Genomic DNA, 11,346 nt, shown 5'->3' on the forward strand with positions numbered 1-11,346 from the left:
ATGCCCCAAAACTCATTCTCTAAAGACACGCTGGGGCCCAAAACCAGATGAAATTACATATCATCCATTCATAATTATTCCAAACTCGCCTGTGAATCTATTAGGCAGAGATTTAATGGCAAAAATGAACTTGTGTATTTCATTTAACACAAAGGGTGAAATGTTTGCAGATACTGATAACAGCTATGTTTTCTCTGCCCTATGCACCGACACCATGGAGAAGGAACAGCCTCTGTGTCAGCTGGACGCCTCAGCAGAGAATGAACTCAATATCCATCTGACTGGTACCCCACGTCACACACTGTGCCAAACACGTGTACAGACACCACTACCAGGTAACCCCATGCCTGGAAGCCACATATTTGTTTCTCTCACACTGTTCAACAACATGATAACTGCTCACACCAGTGAAGGCCGAACAGTGGTTTTGTCACATAACTCAGACATAGGCTATGACATTACTGCACCATGTCGACACATAGATCTAACCTACCCCATACACTGTACTATCTCTGCTGTCACATTGCCAGCTGAATATCAGAACATGACATTATGGTCAAGAGGTGAGAATGATGTAGGATTTATTGACTGTACACCTTATCATGCTCAGCTGAAAAACAACAAGCCGGTATATGTCAAGCAATATCCCATTTCCGCTGAAAAAGCCGCAGCCCTAGACATCATCATAGGAGATTTATTGACAGCTGGAGTAATAAAGCCCACAGTATCTCCATATAACACTCCTGTCAATCCTGTGCCAAAGCCTAACAAACCTGGCGTATGGCGTTTCACACAAGACTTAAGGCAAATTAATGCAGTCATTCTGCCTCTGCCACCTCTAGTCCCAGACGTTCCCAGCATACTGACAGCTATCCCAGCAACAGCTACACATTTTACTGTGGTGGATTTGTGCTCCGCCTTTTTCTCAGTGCCTGTGCATGAGGACACACAGCCGATATTTGCTTTTACACATAGAGATAAGCAGTACACATGGACTCGCTTACCCCAAGGCATGGTAGACAGCCCTGCGGCTTTCTCAATGGTGGTACGTGCTACCCTGGACGGCTTCATTCCTCCAGAGGGCTGTACCCTGATACAGTACGTGGATGATCTCCTCCTCTGTGCTGAAAGTGAAAAAACTATGTCAAACTGCCACACACATGCTACTCCAGCACCTCCAACAGACTGGCCACAAAGCATCAGCAAAGAAAATGCAGTACTGTCAAACTTCTGTTCAATATTTGGGATTTACACTGTCTCACGGACAACGTTCCATGACTACAGACAGGGTCAAAGCTGTGACCTCTGTCCCTAAGCCCACTACACAGAAGGAAATGCTGTCCTTCCTAGGCATGGTGAACTATTGCAGACAGTGGATACCAGACTGTTCTTTTCATGACCACATTCTGCGTGAATGCTGCAAAAAAGACAAGCCTCCTCGAATACTGTGGTCAACAGAAATGACTGCCTCTTTCAATGCATTAAAGGGAGCGCTGACCTCCGCCCCTTGTTTGGGTCTGCCTGACTACCACTTACCGTTCCACCTGTACGTCACAGAGAACGGCACAACCTGTGCAGGCGTATTGGCCCAAGAGCATGGCTGTGGCTACCGTCCAGTAGCCTTCTACTCAAAGGTGCTGCCAGCAGTAGTTCAGGGGATGCCGGCCTGCCTGAGAGCAGTAGCAGCTTGCTCTATCATGATAAGGGACTGCGAGAAGCTCACACTCTCACATGACACTATTCTACACACCAATCACCAGGTCACGACCATTCTAGCAAACATAACTACACAACATATGACTGCATAACGTCGCTCAGGTTATGAAGCTACACTGACTTCAACAGCTAATCTCACTATAAAAGCAAGCAGCACACCCAATTCGCCAGCACACTTACTTATTCGTATGCTGTGTTCCTCTGACCGACAGGATGGTTCAGACGAGCCTGACGTTCATGATTGTATGACACGTATACAGGAATCCACAGCACCACGCCCAGACTTAGAGCAGACACCAATCCCAGACTCAGTCATTGTTTATGTGGACGGGTCCTGTTCAAAACCAAATGACAACTCATTTCTTTGTGGCTATTCGGTGGTGACATTGCCTGACATCATACTAGAGGCTCACTCATTACCATTTCACTCAGCACAAAAAGCAGAGCTCATGGCTTTAATACGCGCCTGTGAGTTACATGTGGATAAGCGGGTAACAATTTACACTGATAGCCGTTATGCATTTGGTGTGGTGCACGACTTTGGCACATTGTGGAGACAGAGAGGCTTCACATCTGCTGATGGAAAATCGATTGCTAATTCTGATCTTGTTCAAAGACTTTTGCAGGCTATACAGCTGCCATCGGCAATTGCAGTTGTTAAAACGAAGGGGCACAGCACGGCTGACACAGACGAAGCAGTGGGAAATGCTCTTGCAGACGTAACCGCGAAAGCAGCTGCTGCCTCACAGCAACCACCCAGAAAGGAAGTATTATCTTTGCCTTTACAGCTGCCACTTGTCACACTCCCAGACTATTTAGAAACAAATGTTGACCTAAAATTCATACAAGAGCAAGCCTCTGCCTTAGATTACACTTACTGGGAAAGTAATGATTGTACCTTAGATAACAGAGACGGCTTATACAAAAACCTTGAGGGTTTGATTGCCCTCCCATCTTCACTACTGCCAATCCTTGTCCGCCATTTTCACGGTGTGAGTCATGTCGGACAAAGAGGGGTAATAGGAGCAATAAAATCAAGATTTGTAATTGAGAAAACATCACACGCAGTAAAACGCATATTAGCAACCTGTCTAACATGTGCACGAACTAATGTAGGTAGCTCAAAAGCAAAACATCAGCATTTACCACAACCAGATTTCCCATTTCATACATTACAAATTGATTTTACACACATGCCAGCACAAGGAAGCATCAAGTACTTACTGGTAATAGTGGACCAATTTAGTAAATGGGTAGAAGCTTATCCAACATCAAAAGAAACTGCAGAAGTAGTCTGTCAAAAGTTGTGCAATGAAATAATACCCAGATTTGGAATACCTCACCAAATTAACAGTGATAGAGGACCTTCATTCACATCAGAAGTAATTCAAAAGTGTGCTAAAACTCTAGCAATAGACTGGAAATATCATGTGCCATACCATCCTCAGAGTTCAGGAGTTGTAGAAAGAATGAATAGGACCATAAAAAATCGCCTGACTAAAGCAATGATAGAAACAGGAATGACCTGGATCAAACTACTTCCTCAAATCCTCTGCGAGATTAGAATGACTCCATCCGCAGCAACCAAATTATCTCCATTTGAAATAATCATGGGAAGACCGTTTCCAACACCATGGTCAGCCTCCAGAGGGGCACCGCTATTGGAAGGGGACATAGACACTGCATTGTCTGACTATGTTCATAACCTGGTAGAAACACTGAATAATAACTATCAGAAAGTTTGTCTCTCTCAGCCTCTCCCTTCCACAGATCCAACCCATCCGTGGAAACCAGGAGACGCGGTGTTGGTGAAGTCGCTAAAACCAAGGGCACTCGGGGAGGCCGCGTGTTCCAGCCCCCAGACTGTACTTGCAGTGACGAGAACCAGCATCCTAACAGACGGACAACCTCAGTGGATTCATGCCAGCAGGGTTAAGACCAGCCCCACCAAACCACCTAAGGCGTCGGATCAAGTAGATGACGACTCAGGCGAGCCAGCGCCCGGATTCAATACACCTACACACACACAATCACTGATTAACACACAACGCCTGAAAGAGCCAAGACTCAGAAAGCCCTTTGATCCCCCACCTGAACAACAACAAGGTACTCGAACATCCAGCAGGAACAGAAAGCCTAGAGTACCACACAATGTCTAACCTGATAAAGATAGACTCATTCCATCCTGATCATGGAGAAAATGAAATGCCTATTGTCATCACACGACGCTTATACGGGGTCTCTCGAACCTGGGACCAGGCCAGGAGACGACTGAAGAACTGTGTATTTTATATATTTAGGTTATTAATCATATCTACTGCATTAACCTTAGGATTTTTATTTACTATTTTGTATTGTAAACTGCAACCCTGTTCACATTTCTGCAAGCCACATTTTGCTGACAATACCTCATGCTCCACTTGGCAAGACACCCACCTAGTACACTCCTCACGTTCTCTAAAATCAGTAGAAAGCAACACAGACACCACCAATAAACCATCTTATGCACCCCCTAGAGCAGGAGCAGATAGAACTAAGAGCCAATACAGGTCACGGTCAGTGGCTAGACAAGTGGATGCAGGACACGTTTGGAAAATGGAAGGAACTAATTGTAGCCTTTCTAACAGTTGTAGCATGTATTATTTTGTTTTTGATGATTATTGCCTGTTGTGTGATACCCTGTGTACGCTCAATGGTAACCCATATAGCTACCAGTACAGCTACTTCAATGTATTTGCAATTAGCACAAATTGACCCTGAGGATGTGCCAGATGTTACCAATGATGTTCCTGATGTGTATATTGAACATTAGGTTGTGAACTATTACATTTTATGATTTGCTTTTTATATTATGTTATTACATTTGTGATTTTTCCTTTCTATTTGAGTTATTATTTTAAAAAAAATAATAAAAGAGGGGAACTGTTAGGTATTTTAGTACCATGGGAGCATTTACTGGATATTGTTTTATAGTGACATTATGCAGGAAAACTCTGTCATTCAATAAGGCCCCTTTGTTTTAGTTATTTTTCTCTTTGACCCAAGAATTGATGTGTGAGAATCACAGGCTGGTACAAGGTTGAAATACCACAGAGATCACTCCCTCAGCTACATTAGTTTCTAAATCTCTTAGGAGATGCCTGTTGAAGGCCAAATGGTTTGTTTCAGAATTCACTAATGAAAGAACTCTTTATTTTGTGCCTTGAAAATATGTCGCTGAGATAATCACAATTGTATCTGAACTAATAAACTATACAAAGGATGCTTCTTCACCCAAGGGCAGGAAGACGCTCCCTTATCTTGGTCTGTACTGGTTTAAACTGATAATCTGCTGTCTCATGAATTTTACCCTCTATATAAACTGTTGTACTTGTGAATAAAGTTGAGTCAATTTGGGAAGACAACCTGAAGCCGTCTCTGTTTTCTTGTTCTCCCAAGCTGCTCCCGAGCTCGTACTAACACGCTGAATGGCATGCTTGAATATTACTTGAGAATATATTTGACTGTGTTACAGACTAAGGGACATTCTCTGCTGATAGGTGAAGGTACATTCTCTGCTGATAGACGTCCACGCCTCGAAGGAAGTCGATCCACGGATTAGGCCCTGGAAACCGTTTCCTTCACAAACCTTCCATGATTTTCTGGTGTAGCTTTTGTCAGAACTTTTCCCTGAGGACAGAAAAACATACATGGTTGGGTCAAAAAGAAAAACTGAGTCAAGACACCACCTGACATGGATCCAAAGTCTATGCAATCAGACACCTGGATAAGGTGCAAAAGACAGACCAAGTAGAGCCCGTGTTAATTCCATGGTTAAGTCTTATAAAATTGCTCACTTAAAATTTATGACAAGGCTATTCCAAACTAGTTTTCAAACTAAAACTAATAGTGCTCAACTGCTTGTCAAATCATTCAACAAATGATCAAAGCTCAGATTAGACCACTTCATCCATAAGGAAAATGTTACCTCAGTTCAGCAAGGTTAAAGTGACCTGATTTATATTAATAGTTTACAACATAAATAATTGGAAGTAGGTTCACATCTCCAACTTACAATAGTTTATATGATTAATCATAATCTGTCGGAAATGAAGCTTAAAGTAGATCTATAGGTAAGGATGTCTTTCATAAATGTGCATTTGGTTTATTCCATCCCCGTGCATTATTTTATTCCCTTTAATTTTATTACCCAAACTGGACTTGCAAATAAAATTTGAATAAACTCATGTTGGTTAAATGTAATTTTGATCATAAGACAGTTAACTCTTGTTGACTTGATGACTTAAGTAAGTGTCTGGTAGGGCAGAGCAAGAATGAACTGTCGAAGTTGTATTTTAGTGAATTTTGTATCTTGGATTTTGTTTCTTTGCCTCTCCTGTGTTACACATTTCTTGTCTAGTCTCCCCGGTGTCTATGTTTGTGCATTTCCTGTGTCTTCCCTGTCAGCTGTGCCTGCTGGTCAACTCTGCATCTCCATGCCTGTCTTGTGTTTCCTGTTTTACTTTGGTAGTCTCGTGTCCTGTGCTCAGTGTTTTGCTTTAACCCTGTCTCGTTAATTCTGATTAGTCCCGGCTGTGTTTCCACCTGTTGCCCATCCTCTAGTTATCCTGCCTGCTTATTTTAGGCCTCAGTCTTCCCCTGTTTGTTGTCGTGTCATACCACTCTATGTGCTGTGTGTTTCCAAGCTACCTCACTCCTAGTTTTCTAGTATTTCTGGTTTCCCTAGTGTTTAAGTTCTTAGTTCATTCTTCGTGAGTTTGTGTTTCGAGTATCAACAGTGCAATAAAGCTGCCTGTTTGAGTTCATCTTCTCTGTGCTTACGAGTCCTGTGTTTGGGTCCTCATCCTGCCAGCCACAGCACCAATCCATGACAAGAACCATCTGTCGAGTCTGAATTTCGGGTCCTGACTTCCCACCGTTTTGACATATTCAAACAGTCTTTATGCTTTGCGGTGCATTTAATTTGTTGTTTGAGGCATCAGCATGTTGACGGAAGACGGGGAACACACCCACATAGAACCTCGTGTTCACACATTTCTAGAGCATCAAATGTGCATGCACTGAGACTTCAGCATGTTGAAACATGACAGGGTTTTTGTTTTTCATCAAGATACGTGGCCTCGGGTCTTCAGCACTCTTGGGGAGCCGTGGATGGCCACGCATCTGAATCAGAGTCAAAATCAGCATACTTTATTAATCCCTAATGAAATTATGTGGGTTACAGTTGCTCCAGTATCAATACAGTAACAGAAACAGACAAGATCTTTAACAATACAATATGTTACAGATTTAAGAAATGCAAGAAATAGCAAAATATATACAAATGACTCAATAATAAATATCAAGGATTGACAGAGGTGATTAGAAATAAATATCAAGAATGTTGACAGGAATATTACAGAGTAATATGAGGTCTTTGCCTGGCTCACTAGGGGCATTATAGTAGTCTCTCACACCCATTTTCAAGTATGTTTCTTGGAAAGTGTTCAAATCAAATCAAATCACTTTTATTGTCACATCACATGTGCAGGTACATTGGTACAGCACATGTGAGTGAAATTCTTGTGTGCGAGCTTCACAAGCAACAGAGTTGTGCAAAATACAATAATGTAAACAAGCAAAATACAAGAATAGCTACATCTGAAATTAATAAATATATTTACAATATATAATAGTATATGCATTTCTGGATGTGTATACTAAATGTTTTTCTACGTGTGTGTGTGTGTGTGTGTGTGTGTGTGTGTGTGTGTGTGTGTACACATATTTTACAAATTAAATAGAGTAAACAATAAATAAAATATATAAAATATATAAAATAAAATATACAGAGTGAGACATGTGCAAAACAGTGGCATTACTGTACAGTATGGAGTGCATAATGTTAAAGTTCCAGTAGTGAAGCTGAGGTGTCTATGAAGTGTTCAGCAGTCTGATGGCCTGATGGAAAAAGCTGTCTCTCAGTCTGCTGGTACGGGGCCGGATGCTGCAGAACCTCCTTCCTGAGGGAAGTAGTCTGAACAGTTTATGGCTGGGGTGACTGGAGTCCTTGATGATCCTCCCCGCTTTCCTCAGGCACCGCTTTCTGTAGATGTCTTGGAGGGAGGGAAGCTCACCTCCAATTATCCGTTCAGAGCACCGCACTACTCGCTGGAGAGCTTTGCAGTTGTAGGCGGTGCTGTTGCCATACCAGGTGGTGATGCATCCAGTGAGGATGCTCTCAATGGCATCCTCACTGGATGCATCACCACCTGGTATGGCAACAGCACCGCCTACAACTGCAAAGCTCTCCAGCGAGTAGTGCGGTGATAGAAGGTCCTGAGGATGCGGGGGCTCATGCCGAATCTTTTCAGTCTCCTGAGAAAGAAGAGGCGCTGCTGCGCCTTCTTCACTGTTTTGTTTGTGTGTACTGACCACGTAAGATCCTCAGCCAGATGTACTCCAAGGAACCGGAAGCTGCTCACTCTCTCCACAGCAGCGCCGTTGATGGTGATGGGGGTGTGTACTTCTCTGCACCTCCGGAAGTCCACTATCAACTCCTTTGTCTTTGCGACGTTGAGGGTGAGATGGTTGTCTTGACACCAGTGGGTCAGGGCGCTGACCTCCTCCCTGTAAGCCGTCTCATCACCGTTGGTGATAAGACCCACCACTGTAGTGTCGTCCGCAAACTTCACAATGATGTTGGAGCTGTTAGTGGCTGTGCAGTCGTAGGTGTAGAGTGAGTACAGGAGAGGGCTCAGTACACACCCCTGTGGAGCACCAGTGTTCAGTGTGATGGGGGATGAGGTGATGCTGCCCAGTCTGACCACTTGGCGTCTGTCAGACAGGAAGCTAAGGATCCAGCTGCAGAGGGAGCTGCTCAGTCCTAGATCCTGCAGCTTCCTGTCCAGCTTCGAGGGAACGATGGTATTGAATGCTGAGCTGTAATCTACAAACAGCATTCTCACATACGTGTCTCTCTTCTCCAGGTGTGACAGGGCAGTGTGTAGTGTCAGGGCTATGGCATCATCAGTGGACCTGTTGTGGCGGTATGCGAACTGTAGAGGGTCCAGTGAGTTGGGTAGTAAAGAGCAGATGAAGTCCCTGACCAGCTTCTCGAAGCATTTGCTTACGATGGGGGTCAGGGCTACAGGTCGCCAGTCGTTCAATGAGGAGATGGTGGAGGATTTGGGTACAGGGACGATGGTGGCCATTTTGAAGCAGGCTGGGACTACAGACAGAGAGAGGGAAAGGTTGAAGATGTGCGTGAACACTCCAGCCAGCTGAGCCGCGCATGACCTGAGGACGCGGCCGGGAATCCCGTCCGGACCAGTAGCTTTGCGTGCGTTCACCTTCCTGAAGCACTTCCGCACATCCTCCTCAGACACAGTGTGCGCACTGACGTCATCCGCGGTGCGCACACTGTCCGGTCTCATGGTGTTCGCTGTGTCGAATCTAGCGTAGAATACGTTTAGATCCTCACACAGAGAGGCCGTGGTCTGCGGTGTGCTGGTTTTCCCTCTAAAGTCTGTGATCGTGTTTAGTCCCTGCCACATACTCCGAGGGTTGTCAAACTGTTGCTCCACCCTGTCCCTGTACTCACGTTTGGCTGCTTTGATCGTCTTCCGGAGTTGGTAATGTGCGTGTTTGTAGTCCGATGTGTTCGCGGAGGCAAAGGCGGTGCTCCGTGTCGCCAGTGCCGCGCGAACATCTCCGTTAATCCAGGGTTTTTGATTTGGGAAGGATTTGACTGTTCTGGATGGGACGACATCTTCCACGCATTTCCTGATAAATCCGCAGACTGAGTCTGTGTACTCGTCAATGTCCCTAGCAGCCACGTGAAACATTTCCCAGTCCGCGTGATCAAAACAGTCCCGCAGCGCAGACTCCGATTGGTCCGTCCAACAGTGCACCGCCCTCCGGGTTGGAGCTTCCTGTTTCAGCTTCTGCCTGTAGGCGGGCAGGAGCAGGATGGAGCGGTGATCTGATTGGCCGAATGGGGCGCGGGGGAGGGCTTTGTACGCATCCCGGAAAGAGGTGTAGCAGTGGTCGAGTAGCCGATCTCCACGAGTGTTAAAATGGATGTGTTGGTGGAGTTTGGGTGAGACTTTCTTCAGGTTTCCCTTATTAAAGTCTCCGGCTGTGATAAACGCCGCCTCTGGGTGTGCGGTTTCCTCGCTGCTGATCGCGCTGTACAGTTCCCTGAGTGCTCGGTCAGTGTCGGCTTGTGGGGGAATGTAAACAGCCGTAAAAATCACTGCTGTAAATTCCCTCGGTAGCCAGAATGGCCGGCACTTAATCATCAGGTACTCCAGGTCCGGTGAGCAGAAGGATTTGACCGGGTGCACGTTCGCATAATCACACCAGCTGTTGTTGATCATGAAACACACACCACCGCCTCTGCTTTTCCCAGTAAGATCCTGTGACCTGTCCGCGCGATGCACGGAGAACCCCGGTAGTTGTATTGCGGAGTCCGGTACTTTGTCCGATAGCCAGGTTTCTGTGAGGCAGATCACGCAGCAGTCCCGCATCTCTCGCTGGAATGAGATCCGTGCCCGAAGCTCGCACAGCTTGTTCTCCAGAGACTGCACATTAGCCAGTAATAAACTGGGTAACGGTGGTCTGTTAGTGCGCCGTCTCAGTCGAACCAGAACGCCAGATCTTCTCCCTCTGCGTCGGCGTTTGCGGCCTCCAGGGCCAGAGAACAAAGGCGTCTCAGGTGAGATGAATGGGGGGGTCTGCAAACGGAGCGTCCGTGTTGCAAAACTTGAACTCCGGAAAGTTATAAGAAAGACCGTCTTTTATGTCCAGTAAGGTTTGTCGGTCGTACACAAGGAGACATGTGCTACTCGCGAAAAAATGAAGGAAAAGTAAAATTAAACACAGAAAAAAGCTGTTGCTTGGGGGAGCTCGCGACAAGGCTGCCATACTCGGCGCCATCTTGCTTTGATTGTTGTGAGAATAAAATTGTTTTTATGGCTTTTCTTTTTTCTTTTTTTTTTTCCCAGAAGTTGGGACACCAACATGAACTCTTTACAAGCATTTGACATTTCAAATATAGGAGATCAAAAGGCTTCTGTGTGGTCAAAATAACAAAGATTCTGTTTAGTTCAAATCTGAGTTTTATTATGGAGGCAGCTAAGGGCTAATGGAACAATAAAATGAAAATGAAATAGAGAAAAAAAAAAAAAAAATAGAAAATGAATAAAATGAGAAAATACCATAAAAATCAAACAAAGAAGAGCATCATTGGCTCCACATACTAGACAGGAGCCTAACCAAATTCATGCCATGCTTGGATAAAGACAATAATGCCATTTTGAAATTTTTGCTTCATTAACTTAAAATTTAAATATCTGCAACATTTAGGATTGGGATTCAACTTTATTGTCATTACACATGTATAAATACAGGGTAACGAAATACAGTAAAAGTAAAGAACGGACCAAAAAATACTTTTTTAGAGCAGTGCCACAAGATGGCAGCATACCCCTATGTGGCTGTAAGGTAGATACAAAAATAGGCAGATTCAAAAGTATCAAGCAATACTTTTCCTTTCTTACTCCTTATTTGTAGGATTTGTGATTGATAGATAGATAGATAGATAGATAGATAGATAGATGGATGCAGTTGATGTAAGTCTGTACAGGA

At 44.5% G+C, this 11,346-nt stretch overlaps 2 protein-coding genes across 2 annotated transcripts; both read left to right on the plus strand.

Annotated features, from left to right (window-relative positions):
- Positions 1-1,189: 1,189 nt before the first annotated feature.
- Positions 1,190-5,120, plus strand: LOC120744291 (uncharacterized mitochondrial protein AtMg00860-like). Its single transcript, XM_040048580.1, has 2 exons — positions 1,190-4,182; positions 4,238-5,120. The coding sequence occupies exon 1, from the start codon at positions 1,212-1,214 to the stop codon at positions 1,806-1,808; it is 597 nt and encodes a 198-aa protein (XP_039904514.1). The 5' UTR covers positions 1,190-1,211; the 3' UTR covers positions 1,809-4,182; positions 4,238-5,120.
- On the plus strand, positions 1,875-5,120 carry LOC120744290 (protein NYNRIN-like). Its single transcript, XM_040048579.1, has one exon. The coding sequence runs from the start codon at positions 1,905-1,907 to the stop codon at positions 3,873-3,875; it is 1,971 nt and encodes a 656-aa protein (XP_039904513.1). The 5' UTR covers positions 1,875-1,904; the 3' UTR covers positions 3,876-5,120.
- Positions 5,121-11,346: the final 6,226 nt, after the last annotated feature.

Source organism: Simochromis diagramma, unplaced genomic scaffold (genome assembly GCF_900408965.1).
Source record: "Simochromis diagramma unplaced genomic scaffold, fSimDia1.1 OVJJ01000605.1, whole genome shotgun sequence".
NCBI classification, from domain to species: domain Eukaryota; kingdom Metazoa; phylum Chordata; class Actinopteri; order Cichliformes; family Cichlidae; genus Simochromis; species Simochromis diagramma.